Raw genomic sequence first — 21,224 nt, forward strand, 5'->3', positions numbered from 1 at the left:
GTGTGTAGATTGATGAGAAAAAACAAACCATTTAATACATTTTAGGATAAGGCTGTAATGTAACAAAATGTGGTTAAAAGTCAAGGGGTCTGAATTCTTTCCAAATGCACTGTATGCAGCATTTACCGTGAATGCAGTCTCCGTGAATGGAAACATTGACTTCAATTTAATCACGCTATAACGCTGATCTTCAGCGCTACAGATTGAATCCAACCGCTACTGTACAGATGTGGACCAGGATAATGAAGAGAATGGAAGTCTGGAGCATTGAAAACAACAGGACAAATACTTTCTGTACAGGTCACAGCTTGCTTTATTTTCATTTCAAACCTATGGGATGCACACTGAGAAACTACTCCAGGCTTTGCTACATATCATCTACCAAAATCACAATAGTTCAAAAAGCGTTTTTGACAACATCAAAAAAATTTAACGGAACAAAACTATGCAGAGAAGCTTATCTAGAAATGGATCTAAACATTGCAGAACCAACCGTTTTAGCAAAGACAGTAATATACACACTGTTCCCCATCATCTCCACGTCTTGGGTATTTATCCCTAGCTTGGCCCACATATTGATGTTGTGTACAGTATCTGGACTGTTTGCTAAAGTGAAATGTAACTGGCAATAAGGTCGTTATTCTCCCATTGAATTATTTTACAAATATCATGAAACCTAGCTACAACAATGCACACACAGAAACTAGCATGAATGCATTGGGCTTTATACAGCTTGGCTCGATGAGGGAACTATGACATACAGTACAGTACATTGAAAAGTGTTCAGTTATCAAACCGTCATGATAGAGAATACTTAGCTAGCTTTGCTCAGATCATTCAGGAAATCTATTGTATATTGGTGTTCATGTTCAACTTCCATAGACGTACAAATCGGTACTCATCAGGGAAAACCTTTTTTATAAGAATGTATTACAGTATGATTATGCACAGAGTGACATAGATATGCCTGGACTTCAATCAGAAACATGTTCCTAGTGTTTATCATGACATGCCTTCCACTACATACAGTCATGACACTACAGGAGGACTAGCAGATAACAGGTGCACACATCTGAAAAATGAAGTTTGACTCTGTTAGTAGCAGCTCAGAAAAACATTGACTCGTGCCTTTGTACAAACAGTTGTTTGATATCAAATACAAAACAGCAATAACAAGTTTTAAAAAATAGTGATGATAAATAATGAATACATAGAGGGATGAGACAGAGACAGCCGGGAGAGAAGGGAGATTTGGATATGGGCAGGAAGGCGAGCGTGAGAGTACTCTGAGCCAAGCAAGAGACTGGGGAGACAGACACTCCCTGTTAAAAGCTTGGAATGGAGACGGGCAGACAAGGTAGGGTTGGTGGGAGGGTTGGGCAGGCAGACTCAGTGCCCGTCTGTGTTGGGCGGCTTGGCGTCATGTGAGGCAGCGCCAGCAGGGAGCCAGGGAGAGACAGAGCGAGAGGTGGTCTGCTTGGCCATGCTGTAGTGGCTGATCACCGTATAGAAGCGCCCTCGGGAGTTGGCATCCTGAGCCGTGTAGTAGGCCTCCAGAGAGGCAGGGATGCACCGCTTATGCTGCAGGGGGGCGAGAGAGAGAGTGGGGAGCGAGGGTTCAATATCATACTCTCCTCATTTACACACTGTTGCACAGCATTAAGGGCTTTTTCTGGTGAAGAGGTTGTTTTTTTCCTCTGGAGAGTGCAGTGGCTGTGTCTAAAGGTGACTCTGTACAGACAATTAACCAGTGTAGTTGTAAGGCTTTGTCCCAAATAGCACCCTATTCCCTATGTAGTGCACTACTTTTGACCAGGGCATATCAGGCTCTGGTCAAAAGTAATGCACTATATAGGGAATAGGGTGCCATTTGCGACACACCCTAAGACCCTGCAGGGCCCACTCACCTTGTATATGAATCCGTCTGGGCAGCTGTGGTCGTAGGTGAAAGCCTTGTACACCACCAGGAATACTATGCAGGCCAGGAAGGCCAAGGCCAGGACTATGAGGATAGTGACCTGCGAATGAGAGATGTCATACACACCGTTCAATTTAATAGCTGCCGGTGATATCAGGTCTCTAGTCAAAGCAGAGGTCAAAAACATCTTAAAGCAAGGTTCTGTTATGTCATTTAATAAATATGATGGAGTTTGACACTATAATATCGGTATATGTTCAAAAGAGCACTCAAACAACTAAAACAATAATTATTACTTGTCTGTTGACAAGGTAAGAGAAAACAAGTCAATATTCAGGATATACAGTGCCTTGCAAAAGTATTCATCCCACTTGGCATTTTTCCTATTTTGTTGCATTACAACCTGTAATTTAAATTGATTTTCATTTGGATTTTCATTTGGATTTTCATGTAATGGACATACACAAAATAGTCCAAATTAGTGAAGTGAAATTTAAAAAATAACTTGTTTCAAAAAATTCTAAATAATAAATAACGGAAAAGTGGTGCATGCATTTGTATTCACCCCATTTGCTATGAAGCCCCTAAATAAGATCTGGTGCAACCAATTACCTTCATAAGTCACATAATTAGTTAAATAAAGTTCACCTGTGTGCAATCTAAGTGTCACATGATCTGTCACATGATCTCAGTATATACACACCTGTTCTGAAAGGCCCCAGAGTCTGCAACACCACTAAGCAAGGGGCACCACCAAGCAAGTGGCACCATGAAGACCAAGGAGCTCTCCAAACAGGTCAGGGACAAAGTTGTGGAGAAGTACAGATCAGAGTTGGGTAAAAAAAAATTATCCCAAACTTTGAACATCCCACGGAGCACCATTAAATCCATTATTTAAAAAATTGAAAGAAGATGGCACCACAACAAACCTGCCAAGAGAGGGCCGCCCACCAAAACTCACGGACCAGGCAAGGAGGGCATTAATCAGAGAGGCAACAAAGAGACCAAAGATAACCCTGAAGGAGCTGCAAAGCTCCACAGCGGAGATTGGAGTATCTGTCCATAGGACCACTTTAAGCCGTACACTCCACAGAGCTGGGCTTTACGGAAGAGTGGCCAGAGAAAAGCCATTGCTTAAAGAAAAAAATAAGCAAACACGTTTGGTGTTCCCAAAAGGCATGTGGGAGACTCCCCAAACATATGGAAGAAGGTACTCTGGTCAGATAAGACTAAAATTGAGCTTTTTGGCCATCAAGGAAAATGTCTGGCGCAAACCCAACACCTCTCATCACCCCGAGAACACCATCCCCACAGTGAAGCATGGTGTTGGCAGCATCATGCTGTGGGGATGTTTTTCATCGGCAGAGACTGGGAAACTGGTCAGAATTGAAGGAATGATGGGAATGATGGCTAAATACAAGGAAATTCTTGAGGGAAACCTGTTTCAGTCTTCCAGAGATTTGAGACTGGGACGGAGGTTCACCTTCCAGCAGGACAATGACCCTAAGCATACTGCTAAAGCAACACTCGAGTGGTTTAAGGGGAAACATTTAAATGTCTTGGAATGGCCTAGTCAAAGCCCAGACGTCAATCCAATTGAGAATCTGTGGTATGACTTAAAGATTGCTATACACCAGCAGAACCCATCCAACTTGAAGGAGCTGGAGCAGTTTTGCCTTGAAGAATGGGCAGAAATCCCAGTGGCTAGATGTGCCAAGCTTATAGAGACATACCCCAAGAGACTTGCAGCTGTAATTGCTGCAAAAGGTGGCTCTCCAAAGTATTGACTTTGGGGGGGGGGATAGTTATGCACGCTCAGGTTTTCTGTTTTTCTGTAATATTTGTTGTTTGCAAGTTTTTTTGTCTTATGTCTTGTTTGTTTCACAGTAAAAATTATTTTGCATCTTCAAAGTGGTAGGCATGTTGTGTAAATCAAATGATACAAACCCCCAAAAAATCAATTTGAATTCCAGGTTGTAAGGCAACAAAATAGAAAAAAGGCAAGGGGGGTGAATACTTTCGCAAGCCACTGTAACTCATCATCATTTGTCTCCAGAAATGCAATCTGAGTAGTGAGGTAGAACGTGTTCATTGCCTGCCATATTAAGCCCAGTGGAGACAAACAGATTCAATAAACATCTTCACTAATTACATTTTTCACAACCCAGCAGCCAAATTGGTTACAAAATGCAATTGAAGCAGACAGATGCAAAAAAAAAAAAACTCCCTAACCACATCCCTAAAAAAGACAATCCAATATGTCAGAATACATTACATTACTTTCAATTGAGTGATGCAAAGAAGTCTATATATATATTTGGTGCTTAAAATGTGTATTTCCCTGTTAGACAATATTATTTTATAGTGGGAGGTTAACATATAATAGGACCAATTTTCTCCCTGTTCCTCCTGAATCTATGATTGGGTGCTTTGGAGCGCTGGTTAATAAAAATCATGCAAATGTATGTAAAGGATAGCTGAGAGATGTAAGAATGGTATTGCAATCTGATTACTTTGAAGAGGAGTGAAAGAACATGTACACACGGCAAAGCTCTATCATAATATAAATGTGGTGTTAGTACAGTAAAACTCTGGTTTAGTACAGCACTAAATCAAGTGACTGAAGGGCTATTTTCATCCTCAGTTCCATAATTAATCATAATGCACCATAAAACAATTTCTCTGTTTCCAATGGCCTCCCTCCATATTGCCCATCACGCCATCTCGGCAGGATGTTAGGGTAATTACATGTAGATAGCGTGCTGATCAGCAGAAATTAGGGTGATTTGTAAAAAGGGAGCACAGAGGCTAAATGACTATTGGCTTGGGTGTTAATGTGAGGACACATGTTTGGTTCTGTCAGAATGTTCATTAAATTACATTCGCTTATCACACACCCTTAACATGTGAAATGGGTATTAGGGCTTAGGCTCAAATAGATTTAAACATACTGTAATAACCAGTATTTTGCATCTTACGTTTGATTTTAAAGCATAGTAATTCAAAACTCAATCAATCTTTCTAAATAAATAAATACTATAACAAAACAGATTTTTCAACTGCAATTCTTTGGCAGTTGTCCACATGACATATAAACACATTATCCCAGTACAGGAGTGTTTAAGCATTAAATTGATAGCTTTGAACCTAGATTTGAAGAGTATTGGTAATACTGACAGAAGCATGTGGACCATTAATATTAATGATGACCTTTTTACATTATTCATAATCTCAATGAACCCTAAACCTCACAGGATTTGGTTTAATAATAATAATAATATGCAATTTAGCAGACGCTTTTATCCAAAGCGACTTACAGTCATGCGTGCATAATTTTTTTTGTGTATGTGTGGTCCCGGGGATCGAACCCACTACCTTGGCGTTACAAGCGCCGTGCTCTACCAGCTGAGCTACAGAGGACCACGTTTAATGTCATGACACTAATTTGACATGCGTAGACACTGGATTTTCTTTATCTGTCTATATGTCCATAGATATATCATAATATTTCCATTACTGGTGGCCAGCATTTGTTAAGCCTGTATAAGACTCATCTCACAGCTAGCATCCATTCCTATTTAGTGTGTCTCCCTCTTCAGGTATCACCAATACAATGGTTGGCTTTGTCATTGTGTCCTTCTAGTCAGAACACTACAGTATACTGAGGAAATGGAACCCTACTATTGAACAGGGAAGTCTGAATCACACAATCTAGTATATTCCTCCTCTAGGTGAGGATATGTTTGCCAATTTCCACCACATCAAATGTCCTACAGTAATACAACACTACCCACATGGAAAAATACTATACTATCGCATAAATACTATAGTATTCACTGTAGTGTTTTTGCGGACTTTACTGTAGTATTCACTGTAGTATACTGTAGTATTTACAGTCAACTATAGTATAAATACTGTAGTAAAAGAAAACTGTAGTATATACTATAGTAATTAATGTTCCATAACCTGTATGTAGGTAGGACTGTGGTCTGAATGGATAGTTCAGAGCTTCTGCTTTTTTCTATAACCTGAAGGGAAGACAATATGTGATCTGCAGTGCATTCGGAAAGTATTCAGGCCCGTTGACTTTTTCCATATTTTGTTACGTTATAGCCTTATTCTAAAATGGATTACATTTTTTTTAATCCTCCGCAATCTACACACAATAACCCATAATGACAAAGCGAAAACAGGTTTTTAGAAAACATTTCAAATGTATTAAAAATAAAGAACAGAAATACCTTATTTACTTAAGTATTCAGACCCTTTGCTATGAGACTCAACATTGAGCTCAGGTGCATCTTGTTTCCATTGATCATCCTTGAGATGTTTGTACAACTTGATTGGAGTCCACCTGTGGTAAATTAAATTGATTGAAAAGGCACACACATGTCTATATAAGGTCCCACAGTTGACAGTGCATGTCAGAGCAAAAACCAAGCCATGAGGTCGAAGGAATTGTCCACAGAGCTCCGAGAAAGGATTGTGTCGAGGCAAAGATCTGGGGAAGGGTACCAAAAAATTTCTGCAGCATTGAAGGTCACCAAGAACACAGTGGCCTCCATCATTCTTAAATGGAAGAAGTTTGGAACCACCTAGACTCTCCCTAGAGCTGGCCGCCCGGCCAAACTGAGCAATCGGGGGAGAAGGGCCTTGGTCAGGGAGGTGACCAAGAACCTGATGGTCACTCTGACAGAGCTCTAGAGTTCCTCTGTGGAGATGGGAGAACCTTCCAGAAGGACAACCATCTCTGCAGCACTCCACCAATCTGGCCTTTATGGTAGAGTGGCCAGACGGAAGCCACTCCTCAGTAAAAGGCACATGACAGCCCGCTTGGAGTTTGCCAAAAGGCAAGATTCTCTGGTCTGATAAAACCAAGATTGAACTCTTTGGCCTGAATGCCAAGCGTCACGTCTGTAGGAAACCTGGCACCATCCCTACGGTGAAGCATGATGGTGACAGCATCATGCTGTTGGGATGTTTTTCAGCGGCAGGGACTGGGAGGCTAGTCAAGATTGAGGCAAAGATGAACGGAGCAAAGTACAGAGAGATCCTTGATGAAAACCTGCTCCAGAGCGCTCAGGATCTCAGACTGGTGTGAAGGTTCACCTTCCAACAGGACAACGACCCTAAGCATACAGCCAAGACAACACAGGAGTGGCTTCGGGTCAAGTCTCTGGATGTCCTTGAGTGGCCCAGCCAGAGCCCGGACTTGAACCCAATTGAACATCACTGGAGAGACCTGAAAATAGCTGTGCAGCAATGCTCCCCATCCAACCTAACAGAGCTTGAAAGGATCTGCAGAGAAGAATGGGAGAAACTCCCCAAATACAGGTGTGTCACGCTTGTAGCATCATACCCAAGAAGACTCGCTGCTGTAATCGCTGCCAAAGGTGCTTCAACAAAGTACTGAGTAAAGGGTCTGAATACTTATGTAAATGTAATATTTCAGTTTTAGTTTTATTTTGTATTAGCAAATATTTCTAAAAACCTGTTTTTGCTTTGTCATTATGGGATATTGTGTGTAGATTGATGAGGGGAAAAACACAATTTAATCAATTTTAGAATAAGGCTGTAATGTGGAAAAAGTGAAGGGGTCTGAATACTTTCCGAAGGCACTGTATACTTTACATGTAGGCTTCTTACTTATGGGTGTCAAAAATTGGGATATGGAGGATATATGCAGGGTAGGGTTTATAGGCAGGTTATATGCAAATTAAACACTGTAGTATTTACTATAGTTAAAAATGTGGTGTTTTTGCGGACTGTAGTGTTTTTGTGGACATTATTGTAGGATTTACTACAGTGTTTTTTTGTGGATAATACTGTAGTATTTACTATAGTATTCTACAGTATACTACAACATGCTATAGTAAGTACTACATATGATCAAGAGATACTACAGTGTGTAGTATATTATACAAGGGGAGGGTCTAATCCTGAATGCTGATTGGTTAAAACTGCATTCCAGCCGGTGTCAACTAATAGTCTTGGAATTAATTGTTTTAACTTGTAAACTGTGTTGGTGGTAAACCGATGTCTGTCATAGTTAGTAAGCTACCCAGTCTGCTTAAGAAGTGATTGCTACCCATTCACACTGGACGCAGGTCCAGCCACTTCTTTTGTTCTCTGCAGATTACAACTCAATAGCTTAGTGTTATTAGCACAACCTCTTTGTTCAGCGGCAGCTGTCCCCAAAACGAAGACTGTCCCTGAAACAAAGACAGTTCTGCCAAGTTGTTCTGCGGGAGTTAGTCGAGGGAGGCCCCGCTCTCTCGCTTCCCCAGATGTTTAGTTAATTTCATTCCGATCTCTTTTGCATTATTGTAGCCTTTTCTGTAGCCTGTCAACTATGTGTCTGACTATCCCTGTTTTCTCCTCTCTGCACAGGCCATACAAACGCTTCACACTGCGTGGCTGCTACCACTCTAATCTGGTGGTCCCTGCGCGCATGACCCACGTGGAGTTCCAGGTCTCCGGCAGCCTCTGGAACTGCCGTTCTGCGGCCAACAAGGCAGAGTTCATCTCAGCCTATGCTACCCTCCAGTCTCTCGACTTCTTGGCGTTGACGGAAACATGGATTACCACAGAAAACACTGCTACTCCTACTGCTCTTTCCTCGTCTGATCATGTGTTCTCGCATACCCCGAGAGCATATGGTCAGTGCGGCGGTGGCACAGGAATTCTCATATCTCCCAAGTGGACATTCTCTCTTTTCCCCCTGACCCATCTGTCTATCTCCTCATTTGAATTCCATGCTGTCACAGTCACTAACCCATTCAAGCTCAACATCCTTGTCATTTATCGCCCTCCAGGTTCCCTTTGAGAGTTCATCAATGAGCTTGACGCCTTGATAAGTTCCTTTCCTGGGGATGGCTCACCCCTCACAGTTCTGGGTGACTTTAACCTGCCGATGTCTGCCTTCGACTAATTTCTCTCTGCCTCCTTCTTTCCACTCCTTTCCTCTTTTGACCTCACCCTCTCACCGTCCCCCCCTACTCACAAGGCAGGCAATACGCTTGACCTCATCTTTACTAGATGCTGTTCTTCTACTAATCTCCTCTCCAAGTCTCCGACCACTACTTTGTATCCTTTTCTCTCTCACTCTCCTCCAACACTACTCACTCTGCCCCTACTCAGATGGTAATGCGCCGCCGCAACCTTCGCTCTCTCTCTCTCCCGCTACTCTCTCCTCTTCCATCCTATCATCTCTTCCCTCTGCTAAATACTTCTCCCTCCGGTCTCCTGATTCTGCCTCCTCGACCCTCCTCTCCTCCCTTTCTGCATCTTTTGATTCTCTATGTACCCTATCCTTCTGGCCGGCTCGGTCCTCCTCTCCCCTCCTGCTCCGTGGCTTGACGACTCATTGCGAGCTCACAGAACAGGGCTCCGGGCAGCCGAGCGGAAATGGAGGAAAACTAGACTTCCTGCGGACCTGTCATCTTTTCACTCCCTCCTCTCTACTTTTTCTTCCTCTGTTTCTGCTGCTAAAGCCACTTTCTACCACTCTAACTGTCAAGCCTCTGCCTCTAACCCTAGGAAGCTCGTTGCCACCTTCTCCTCCCTGCTGAATCCTCCTCCTCCTCCCCCTCCCTCCTCCCTCTCTGTGGATGACTTCATCAACCATTTTGAAAAGAAGGTTAATGACATCCGATCCTCATTTATTAAGTCAAATGACACCGCTGGTCCTGCTCACACTGCCCTACCCTATGCTTTGACTTCTTTCTCCCCTCTCTCTCCAGATGAAATGTTGCGACTTGTGACGGCCGGCCGCCCAACAACCTGCCCGCTTGACCCTATCCCCTCCTCTCTTCTCCAGACCATTTCCGGAGACCTTCTCCCTTACCTCACCTCGCTAATCAACTCATCCTTGACCGCTGGCTATGTCCCTTCCATCTTCAAGAGGGCGAGAGTTGCACCCCTCCTCAAAAAACCTACACTCGATCCCTCCGATGTCAACAACTACAGACCAGTATCCCTTCTTTCTTTTCTCTCCAAAACTCTTGAGCGTGCAGTCTCTAGCCAACTCTCCTGCTATCTCTCTCAGAATGACCTTCTTGATCCTAACCAGTCAGGTTTCAAGACTGGTCATTCAACTGTGACTGCTCTTCTCTGTGTCACGGAGGCTCTCCGCACTGCCAAATCTAACTCTCTCTCCTCTGCTCTTATCCTTCTAGACCTACAGTATCTGCTGCCTTTGATACTGTGAACTATCAGATCCTCCACTCCACCCTCTTGGATTGCGTCATACCTGACAGGTCGCTCCTACCAGGTGGTGTGGCGAGAATCTGTCTCCGCACCACGTGCTCTCACCACTGGTGTCCCCCAGGGCTCAGTTCTAGGCCCTCTCCTATTCTCTCTATACACCAAGTCACTTGGCTCTGTCATATCCTCACATGGTTTCTCCTATCATTGCTACGCAGACGACACACAATTAATTTTCTCCTTTCCCCTTCTGATAACCAGGTGGCGAATCGCATCTCTGCATGTCTGGCAGACATATCAGTGTGGATGTCGGATCACCACCTCAAGCTGAACCTCGGCAAGACAGAGCTGCTCTTCCTCCCGGGGAAGGACTGCCCGCTCCATGATCTCGCCATCACGGTTGACAACTCCATTGTGTCCTCCTCCCAGAGTGCAAATAACCTTGGCGTGACCCTGGACAACACCCTGTCGTTCTCTGCTAACATCAAAGCGGTGACCCGATCCTACAGGTTCATGCTCTACAACATTCGCAGAGTACGACCCTACCTTACACAGAAAGCAGCTAAGGTCCTAATCCAGGCACTTGTCATCTCCCGTCTGGATTACTACAACTCACTGTTGGCTGGGCTCCCTGCCTGTGCCATTAAACCCCTGTCTAAACTTTTTTGTCTAAACTAACACCTGACTTATTTCACCTGCTAGCACTGACTCGTTTAAAGAAATGTACGTATTGTGATCAAGATGTAGTTGTCCCTGATTGCACTGACTTTGCTCACAGCTGCTTGTTTGAAGAAGTGTACTTACTGTGATCAAGATGTGGTTGTCCCACTGGCTATCCTAAGTTGAATGCACCAATTTGTAAGTCACTCTGGATAAGAGCGTATGCTACATGACTTAAATGTAAATGTAAATGTATTCCACAAGTTACCACCGGCTAAATCTATGACGTTGAAATGCCTATTTACTCTGTTCCATCTGACTGCGCAATCCACTGTCTCATCAGCCCAGCCAGGCATTTTATAAACTTGATCTCCACTATAAAAAGCATCTAGACATTATCTCACATTTCTTTTAGACTAACATTCAGTTTTCAACAGTGGAGATTTGTATAAACCTTGCAGTATGTCTCTCCGACATTTGCAACATTGTTTCAATATTCAAATTTGATCTCCAGCTGTCCCATAGTAATGAACATGTCGGGAGTCGGGATGAGACAGACAGGAATGAATCAACATAATTTCTATGGATATATACAAATAATTAACAATAGAAAACAGGTAAAACTAAATTAAGTGCAGCTAGATTGCGGTCTTTCCAGCTTCAGTTTGAAGTGATTGTGTTAGCTGTGTTGTTGGCTAGCTCCTCTGAACAACAGTGTCCTGACAAGAGAGCACATTTTCTGCACCAGGCGAAATCACACATCATTAGCTCATTGTTATGGATGTATCCAAATAAATGTCACTAGAAAACAGCGTAAACAAACGCAAATGCAGCTTCTTTGCTGTTATTCTGGCTGCAATGTTTGATGTGACTGTAAGTTAGCCGTAGTTGGCTAGCTAGCAAGCAAGGGATAAGAACGTTGCCAGCCAGTATGGCAATGGAACATTTAGAACGAACGACTGGGTCGATAGATACAGTACAAAAAGACTGAACGACTGGGTCGCATCTCTGGCAACCGAACCGATAGAACGAACGACCAGCCGGCTTGGGTAGCAACCCTAGATTTGTGTCGGGACTATATCTTGTGGAAGGATTAAATAGTATGAATAAATGAATACAAATAACATTTTTTATGAAAATATGTCAATCATTATTTGAATATGTTGGTAACCTGTTGTATAAAAAGGCTAACTTCGTCTCGGGCCTAACAACACCCGTGCCAATATATCCTCCAAACACCAGCTTCTCTGGCATTATCACTAAAGTATTCTACAGTACACTACAGAATTCTGTAGTAAGTACTGTAGTATTCTTTAGTAAACTGTAGTATTTTTTTCATGTGGGTATTGGCAGATGTGCTCCTCGCTGGCACGGGGTTAGTTGAGAATAGGATGACCTCTATTTTCCCTGGACTTGCTTGGACTGTAATGGGGATTAAATTGGTGTGCAGTGACAGATGACCCTGCGCCATCAAATTGGCCCATTTGAAGTGCTGGCATTATTTCACTGGGATAGTCAGGGGTCTGGTATCTGAACCGCCATGGTCCAATTCATATCTGACTGGTTAACAGACACTGTTTGTTTTTATCTGTATTTTGATTCAATACACACGGTTTCATTTTCTAAAGCTTTTGCCGGCTAGCGGCAATGCCAAATGTATTTGCCCTTGTGCGAACTGTGGGCCTACATGAACATTCCTTTAGCACTCTTCAATGAGGTCAGGGAGGGATGTCATCAAACGAGGTCAAATTTGCCCCAAACATTGCAGCTCTAGTCTAGTTAGTGCAGACAGACAGAGGCGAGACACTAGGCCATCTGCTCACCTCTCCTATGCCAGTGCTGTTTCTCTGCCTGGATGTTGGTTTATTACTGTGCCCTGCTGATGAGGCTCAATGTTGACGTTTCTACTGCTGCTGTTGTTGGTCTTGTTGTTGTTGGCGTCATAATCTGACGTCACTATAATCCATATAGACGGAGGCTCATAATCCCCCAGCAGCAGTGGGATTTATTCAATGGCTAAACATCCCTGGAGTGCAGCAGGGTGGGTGTGTTACGGTGCTACGGTAACAATACAGTCAGAGTGGAAGTGGTACAGTACAGAGAGGGTGTGTTCTTCAGATGGCCATGGAGAACATTGGGGAAACAAAAGACAATCCAAACTGAGCTGAGCCCACTGCAGATGTCCATACTGTGGATGGGTGGACATCTTAAGGACTCTGTCACCCGCCCACAACAACTTGTTTTCATTTTCTCACTCCCTAATCTCCTCTCCCCCACATGTTGTTCAGCAGTTCACTGAGTCTGCGGTGGCTTTGTGTAATAGGCTTCTGTTCAAATCTCGATTTATAGTAGGTTCCAAATGCAGGGGAAAATGTCAGCATACGGCTGCTATGTTTTCAGTGCCATTTCTGTCACCATCAGACATATGGTTTTGCTATATGTGTGTCAGTTTTATCTTCCCTTTCCTTACTAACTCTTGCCCAGTATTGTAATTCCAGTCTCCTTCCCTTATGCTGTTAGAATGCTACCCTCACACACTCTCACAGCAAGGCCACTTTTCCAGCCATATGTTACAGCGAAAACTCTTTCAGTCGCTCCAGGGGGAGAGATAGGGAGAGGCAGAGAGAAAGATAGAGGTAGAGAGAATCAGTTCTTCTTCCTCTAGAACCAGGTGGTGCTGACAGAACAATGGTCGTAAGTAAATCAATAGATCCCTGATTGAGGAATAAAGGCCCGTTGTCTGTGAGTCATATTCTTATTATGCTTAAGCTGATGCTCAATACAGAGCCAGGCATAGAAAATAAACTATGTTCTTCTATTGTAAGATAAATAACATGAAGAAGAAAATCGTCTTTATCTGCCATTTTCACATCAATGACCAAATAACTGTATCTCTGAGGCTAAGACCTCTTAAAATGGAGGGAGCTTTGTAAGACTGAGGGAACTACAACTGTCTTTTTTCTTGAATGTAATCATCTTAGATGTCCTGCTATTGCTCTTCTGAGATGGTTTCAGAGGAGTGAGCAACATGGCAACCTGCAGGGGAATGCCCACTAGGGCATGGTACTGTTGTAGCTGAGGAAGGGAAGGGAGGAGTGACACACAGGAGACGTGCCATGGGAGAATGGATGTCCCATGCGGGTTGCTTATCCTGTGGAGGTAACAATGTTTAGAACAACCACAAAGTACTCGAGACAGCTCTAAACAGCAACGCGTACATCTTCAATGCAACAAAATCAGATATCTGTACAGTACAATCTGTATGACAATTATGATACCTACAATCAGGTCCATAATTATTGGCAGCCATGATAAAGATGAGCAAAAAAGACTGTATACAGAAAATTATAAAAAATTCTGAGCTATATTCTATGCTACAAAAAATTGGGAAATTGTATTATTTTATACTAATACAATTGCTCAGAGAAACAGATTTTGTTTAACAAGTGAAAAAAAAAAAAAAAAAAGGGTTACAATTATTGGCACCCCTGTTTTCAATACTCCCTTGCGAGGGTAACGACACTGAGCCTTTTTCTAAAATATTTCATGAGATTGGAGAACACGTTGCGAGGGATCTTAGACCAGTCCTCCATACAGAATCTTTCCAGATCCTCGATATCCTTCGTCTGCTCTTATGGATTGCCCTCTTCAATTAAAACAAGAGGTTTTCAATGGGGTTCAATTCCAGAGACTGAGATGGTCATTGCAAAATGATAGTTTTGTAGATTTTGATTAGTGCTTGCGGTTATTGTCTTGCTGGAAGATCCACTTGCAGCCAAGTGTCAGCCTCCTGGTAGAGGCAACCAGGTTTTGGCCTAAAAAGTCCTGGTACTTGGTAAGGTTCATGATGCCGTTGACCTTAACAAGGGCCCCAGGACCATTGGAAGCAATTAGCCCCATAACATAAAATATCCACCATCATATTTTACCATAGGTATGAGGTACTTTTCTGTATATGGTTCTGTTTTTCAATGCCAAACCCACCACTGGTGTGAGTGGCCAAAGAGCTTTATTTTAATGTCATCTGACCATAGCACCGTTTCCAATCCAAGAGCCAATGCCGTTTATCAAACTCCAGTCGGTGCTATGGTCAGATGACATGAAAATAGAGTTATTTGGCCACACACACCAATGGTGGGTTTGCCGTTGAAAAAGAGAAGCTTATGCAGAAAAGTACCTCATACCTTGCATCTACTGGTCCTGTTCACCAATGTCATAAAACATTTTTAGAAAAAGGCATTAACCTTGCAAGAGGAGGGTGCTAGAGTATTGAAAACAGGGGTGCCAATAACATTTTGACCATATCTTTTTTAGATTATTTTGTATTACTTGTTAAACAAAATCTCTTTCTCTGAGCAATTCTATTATATAAAATGATATAATGTCCCAATTTTTTGAGCATACAATATGGCTCAGTACTTATATTGCTTATTTTATACAGTCATTTTTTGCTCATCTTTATCAAGGGTGCCAATAATTATGAACCTGACTCTATGTGCATGTGTACAATGATCAACACACAATAACACATACACACAAATACCAATAGAATGCCACTTATCCATTAGAGAAGGGAAGCAGTGTCATGTTCAGTATAAGTTAATTTCTCATTATGCTAATGTTTCCCAATTAGGACAGGTCTCTCAGGAGATAGAACTTCAAGGGTGTGAAAGAACACACTGCCACATCTAATAAAGACAGTCCTTGGCTCAAACTTATGAACTTAGGGACACAATCTTGATTTGTATTAGGGATAACACTTGAAAGACTTAGTGGCGTTCTATGAATCCATGCATGCACAGAGAAGAGCACATGGAGTAAACATCAGAGACCGGAGCTGAGCCCCATCTTCTTTCTGACAGCATGGCACTCTCTCAAAGCGAGTGAAGGCATTTGTTATTCGCGATTAAATGAGTGGAAGGCTGGCCTTCTACCTGTTCTGAGCAAACACACCACTAACGAGGCTCGGAGGATATGCAAACGGAAACCAATTTGATTTGCCAATGAGCAGCATGTCAGAGAAATAAAGTTGCTGAGGAGAAAGAGGAGATGTGATATTAATGCTGATGCGTTGATTTCGGGGCTCAGAGGAAATCTACCCCACAACACCCCCTAGGCTTGGTAAAGAACAACTAAACACTCCTCAAACGTCCACTTTACATCCCTTTAGACACGCTCATTAACATCTTCGGGTCACTCAGTCTCCAGCGCCTCACACACACCTCCTCTTATTATGTGCTAGATGTGGGGAGAGGAGGGAGAGGAGGAGCAGCTTGATGAGGAGATGAAGGGAGTGCCACATGGCCCTATGTGAACCCTGCCTGCCTGGCTGTGCACTACCTAGTGCTTAGTTAATAGTACCTAATGCCTACTCCACTGGATCACTGTCCGAGAGCATCATCGGCGGCACAACAACAAGGCTGGTCCTCCTGGGCAGTGGCTCCACCGCCACGGTGCCAAGGGATCCTCAGGCCAGTTGGCCAAAATGTAATGATGTACAGTACAGAGAGAAAGATAACAGAGATAGAGAGTAGAGGAGAAAGATAAACAGATATAAATATAGCGAGATAGAGAGCCCAGTGAGTGTCATACTGTAACAATACACAGAGAGAGAATTGGGGAGGCGCGACAGAGAGAGAGAGAGAGCGAGAGAGAGAAAGAGAGAGAGAGAAACCAGGAACTGTTTTGTATCTGGAGCCACTAATTGATCCCCAAGCTCACCTTGGTAGGCCAGGCCAGGGATGGAGGAGAGGGCTCTGACAAAGCACAGCAGTCAATGAAAGTCCCACTGTTTTCATCATGGCCTTACGACATGCACAGAGCTCATGGAAAGTGTCAGAGTCACACTAACCAGAAACAAACCACAGCATCCGTGACATGGACTGCTTGAATCACAAATAAGCTACCTATATGCTACCTCCTCAATGCGAGCATCTTTCTATTCCCACATCATGGCAGATCAAATGTTCAAATAATTTCTGTAGGGAGTGAAAACCAGGTTACAGAATGTAAACCAGGTAGAGTTGACGGATAATTGAACTTATCCTGAAACTTTATACAGAATGTATAATCATTAGGGACAAAGTTAATTGGATTTAACATTAGCTCCATATTCAGATGTAATGATTGTGAGGTATTGGAGGCAGCTGAGAGGTGGGATTAATCAGCATTAGAACCGAGGAAAAGCCATCTGGCTCTATAAATCATCTCAGGCATTGTTCACACAAATGCCCTTGTCCCCCGTGGCACCTCAAATACGCTGTCCTTTTTGAAATGACAAATGGCAAAAATAAATTCCCCCTTTGGCACACACTACTAACCGTCTTTTGTTGTTCTTTTTGGTCCAATGGAACAGTGAATAGGAGTAATAAATTAGCATATAGAATTTCCCATCTGTAGCCCACATAACCCATTGCATAATTTGGCCTGTGTGTATCTGTCTGTATATGTGTTCAGGGGAGTGGTAATAATGGGGAAAGCAATTCATTGTAACACTATTTCCACATGCTCAATCTTAGCTATAATGCAATGCCTCCTATCCACTCATGCCATAACCATTAAAAGTTGAACCTCCCCATGCAATGCCATGTTGATCCAATCAATGGCCAGAGTTCACCATGACGGTATCTCTAATTGGCTACCACTAGGACCTGGCAGTATTTCCATGGCTCCAGGGTGAGTGGGTCAGAGGGTGAGTGTTTGTATTTGCTCGCTGGGCAGCAGCCCTCTTACGGCGCAAGTGACAGACTGACAGAAGTGCGGAGGAGGATTGGTGGTTGCTGCTGGCCAGAGGCCACAACACAACTACTGACTGGAAGACTGACTGGAAGACTGGCTGATCCATACTCGACATTGACTTGCCTCAGTTGTGTGGCAGAGCCGAAGAAAGCAGGTTCAAGTATATCCGATCCTCTGGGACGCTGTGAGCTGGTGCATTGATTATTGTCACTCTGAAGGGCTGTCTGAATACAGGGAGAATAGCCTCTCTACATGGAAATGATAGGTTTCTTTGTAACATATTTAGAATTCCACAGAGAATCCATGTAGATCAATGTGATGCCTCACAATCCAAAACATACACTCACTGGCCAGTGTATTAGGTACACCACCCCGTTGAGTCACGTGGCCGTGGCTTGCTATATAAAGCAGGCAGACGGGCATCAAGGCATTCAGTTACTGTTTGATTGAACGTTAGAATTAGCAAAACAAGTGACCTAAGCGACTTTGAGCGTGGTATGATCGTCAGTGTCAGGCGTGCCGGTTCCAGTAACATCCCCAAAGCCAACACCTCCTTTGGCCGCCATTCCTTCCAGTTCTCTGCTGCCAATGACTGGAACGAACTGCAAAAATCTCTGAAGCTGGACACTCTTATCTTCCTCACTAACTTTAAGCATCAGTTGTCAGAGCACCTTACCGATCACTGCACCTGTACACAGCCCATCTGAAATTAGCCCACCCAACTACCTCATCCCCATATTGTTATTTATTTTGCTCATTTGCACTCCAGTATCTCTATTTGCACATCATCTCTTGCACATCTATCATTCTAGTGTTAATACTAATTGTAATTATTTTGCACCATGGTGTAACACTCTGGCTCTATGGACGTTTATATTGAGCCAGGGTTGTTCATTTTCTTGTGTTTGGGTGTATTTCATTTGGTGGTGTTGGGGATGGGTGAGTTTCATTTTGTTTGTGTCATGTGGTGATTGGTCGATGACTCCCAATCGGAGGTAACGAGTGTCAGCTGTCGGCTCGTTATCTCTGATTGGGAGCCATATATATTCTGTGTGTTTTCTCCTTTGTTTTGTGGGTTATTGTTTCTTTGTTGCTGTTAGTCGTATTTCAGTTTAGAACTTCACGTATCGTCATTTGTTGTTTTCTTCGTGGTTGCTTTAAGTTAATAAAGTCATCATGTTCACTCGCAACGCTGCGCATTGGTCTCCTCCTTCAGACGATCGTGACAGAATAACCCACCACAAGAGGACCAAGCGGCGTAACAAGCGGCAACAGGACCTACCTACGCAGGATTTATGGACGCCTCCTAAGGATTTTTGGACATGGGAGGAGATTCGGGCTGGAAAGGGTCCTTGGGCACAACCGGAGGAATATCACTGCCCTCGTGAAGAGCTGGAGGCAGCTGCAGCCGAGAGGAGGTGGTATGAGGAGGAATATCACCGCCCTCGTGAAGAGCTGGAGGCAGCTGCAGCCGAGAGGAGGTGGTATGAAGAGGAAGCGGAGTCGAGGCTGGAAGCCCGTGGTTACTCCCCAAAAAATTTTTTTGGGGGGCACATGGCTTGGGCGCCTGGGCAGCAGGAGGCTGCCACAGGTAGAGCTGGAGAGAAGGCTATCGGATTACGGGAGCCATTGGCGAGTAGAGGGAGGGAAGTTGTTGTGGCACGGCATGAGAGACTGAAGTGTGTTCCCAGTCTGGTCCGGTCCGTTCTTGATCCCCAGTTAAGGCCAGTGGTGGGTGTTCCCGGTACGGACCGGTCTGTTCCTACTCCACGCACCAGGTCCACGATGTGCGTCGCCAGCCGGCCAGAGTCTGCCGTCTGCCCTAGGGCGTCTGAACTGCCCGTCTGCCAAGCGCTGCATAAGCCGCCCCGTCTGTACTGAGCCTGCAAAGCCGTCCGTCTGCCATGAGCCTTCAGAGCCGTCCGCCAGACAGAATCATACACCTGCTATGGAATCAGCAGGAGCCGACGCAGCCCATACTAGACTGGAAGCTCGGGTTCGGGACCAGAAAGAGCAGATCCTGCAGATGGGAGCCGCCCTGCTGGAGGTGATGACTGCAATCCGAGGCTGGGGTCCGCCTCCACCGCCAGCCTCCCAGCCAGCACCATCAGCTAGCCATGAGCAGCCAGATCCGTCAGCCAGCCATGAGCAGCCAGATCCGTCAGCCAGCCATGGGCAGCCAGATCCGTCAGCTAGCCATGAGCAGCCAGATCCGTCAGCCAGCCATGAGCAGCCAGATCCGTCAGCCAGCCATGAGCAGCCAGATCCGTCAGCCAGCCATGAGCAGCCAGATCCGTCAGCCAGCCATGGGCAGCCAGATCCGTCAGCCAGCCATGAGCAGCCAGATCCGTCAGCCAGCCATGAGCAGCCAGATCCGTCAGCCAGCCATGAGCAGCCAGATCCGTCAGCCAGCCATGAGCAGCCAGATCCGTCCAGCCAGCCATGAGCAGCCAGATCCGTCAGCCAGCCATGAGCAGCCAGATCCGTCAGCCAGCCATGAGCAGCCAGATCCGTCAGCCAGCCATGAGCAGCCAGATCCGTCAGCCAGCCATGAGCAGCCAGATCCGTCATCCAGCCAGGATTCGCCAGAGCCGTCGAGCCAGGATCCGCCAGAGCCGTCCAGACAGGATCAGCCAGAGCCTTCCGCCAGACAGGATCAGCCAGAGCCTTCCGCCAGACAGGATCAGCCAGAGCCTTCCGCCAGACAGGATCAGCCAGAGCCTTCCGCCAGACAGGATCCGCCAGAGCCGTCCAGCCGAGATCCGCCAGAGCCGTCCAGCCGGGATCCGCCAGAGCCGTCCAGCCGAGATCCGCCAGAGCCGTCCCAGCCGGGATCCGCCAGAGCCGTCCAGCCGAGATCCGCCAGAGCCGTCCAGCCGGGATCCGCCAGAGCCGCCCAGCCGGGATCCGCCAGTGCCGTCCAGCCGGGATCCGCCAGAGCCGTCCAGCCGGGGATCCGCCAGAGCCGTCCAGCCGGGATCCGCCAGAGCCGTCCAGCCGGGATCCGCCAGAGCCGTCCCAGCCGGGATCCGCCAGAGCCGTCCCAGCCGGGATCCGCCAGAGCCGTCCAGCCGAGATCCGCCAGAGCCGTCCAGCCGGGATCCGCCAGAGCCGTCCAGCCGAGATCCGCCAGAGCCGTCCAGCCGGGATCCGCCAGAGCCGTCCAGCCGTGATCCGCCAGAGCCGTCCCGCCAGGATCCGCCAGAGCCGTCCCGCCAGGATCCGCCAGAGCCGTCCCGCCAGGATCCGCCGGAGCCAGCCAGCCAGGATCCGCCATCTAGTCAGGTGCTGCCCCTTAGCCCGGTGCTGCCCCTTAGTCCGGTGCTGCCCTTTAGCCCGGTGCTGCCCCTTAGTCCGGTGCTGCCCCTTAGTCCGGTGCTGCCCCTGAGTCCGGTGCCGCCCCTTAGCCCGGTGCTGCCCCGTAGTCCGGTACTGCCCCTTAGCCCGGTGCTGCCCCTTAGTCCTGTACTGCCCTTTAGTCCGGTACTGCCCCGTAGTCCGGTGCTGCCCCCTTAGTCCGGTGCTGTCCCTTAGCCCGGTGCTGCCCCCTTATCCCGGTGCTGCCCCTTATCCCGGTGCTGCCCCTTAGGCCGATGCTGCCCCTTAGTCCGGGGTTGCCCCTTAGTCCAGGTGGGGTTAGGTGGAGGGTGGTCATTGGGAGGAGGCTACCGAAGCAGGTTGTGACTGTGGTGGGGTGGGGATC

At 45.6% G+C, this 21,224-nt stretch overlaps 1 protein-coding gene across 1 annotated transcript in view; it reads right to left on the reverse strand.

Annotated features, from left to right (window-relative positions):
* Positions 1-289: 289 nt before the first annotated feature.
* LOC121574043 (neuronal vesicle trafficking-associated protein 2) overlaps positions 290-21,224 on the reverse strand; it is a 33,224-nt gene continuing 12,289 nt past the window's right edge. Inside the window, exons 4-5 of the mRNA XM_041886584.2 lie at positions 1,908-2,018; positions 290-1,581 (exon numbers count right to left, since the gene is read on the reverse strand). Of these exons, the coding sequence (XP_041742518.1) occupies positions 1,390-1,581; positions 1,908-2,018 (303 nt within the window). The 3' untranslated portion in view covers positions 290-1,389. The remainder of the gene's footprint in view (positions 1,582-1,907; positions 2,019-21,224) is intronic.

The sequence above is a fragment of the Coregonus clupeaformis genome, chromosome 9 (genome assembly GCF_020615455.1).
Source record: "Coregonus clupeaformis isolate EN_2021a chromosome 9, ASM2061545v1, whole genome shotgun sequence".
NCBI classification, from domain to species: Eukaryota; Metazoa; Chordata; class Actinopteri; order Salmoniformes; family Salmonidae; genus Coregonus; species Coregonus clupeaformis.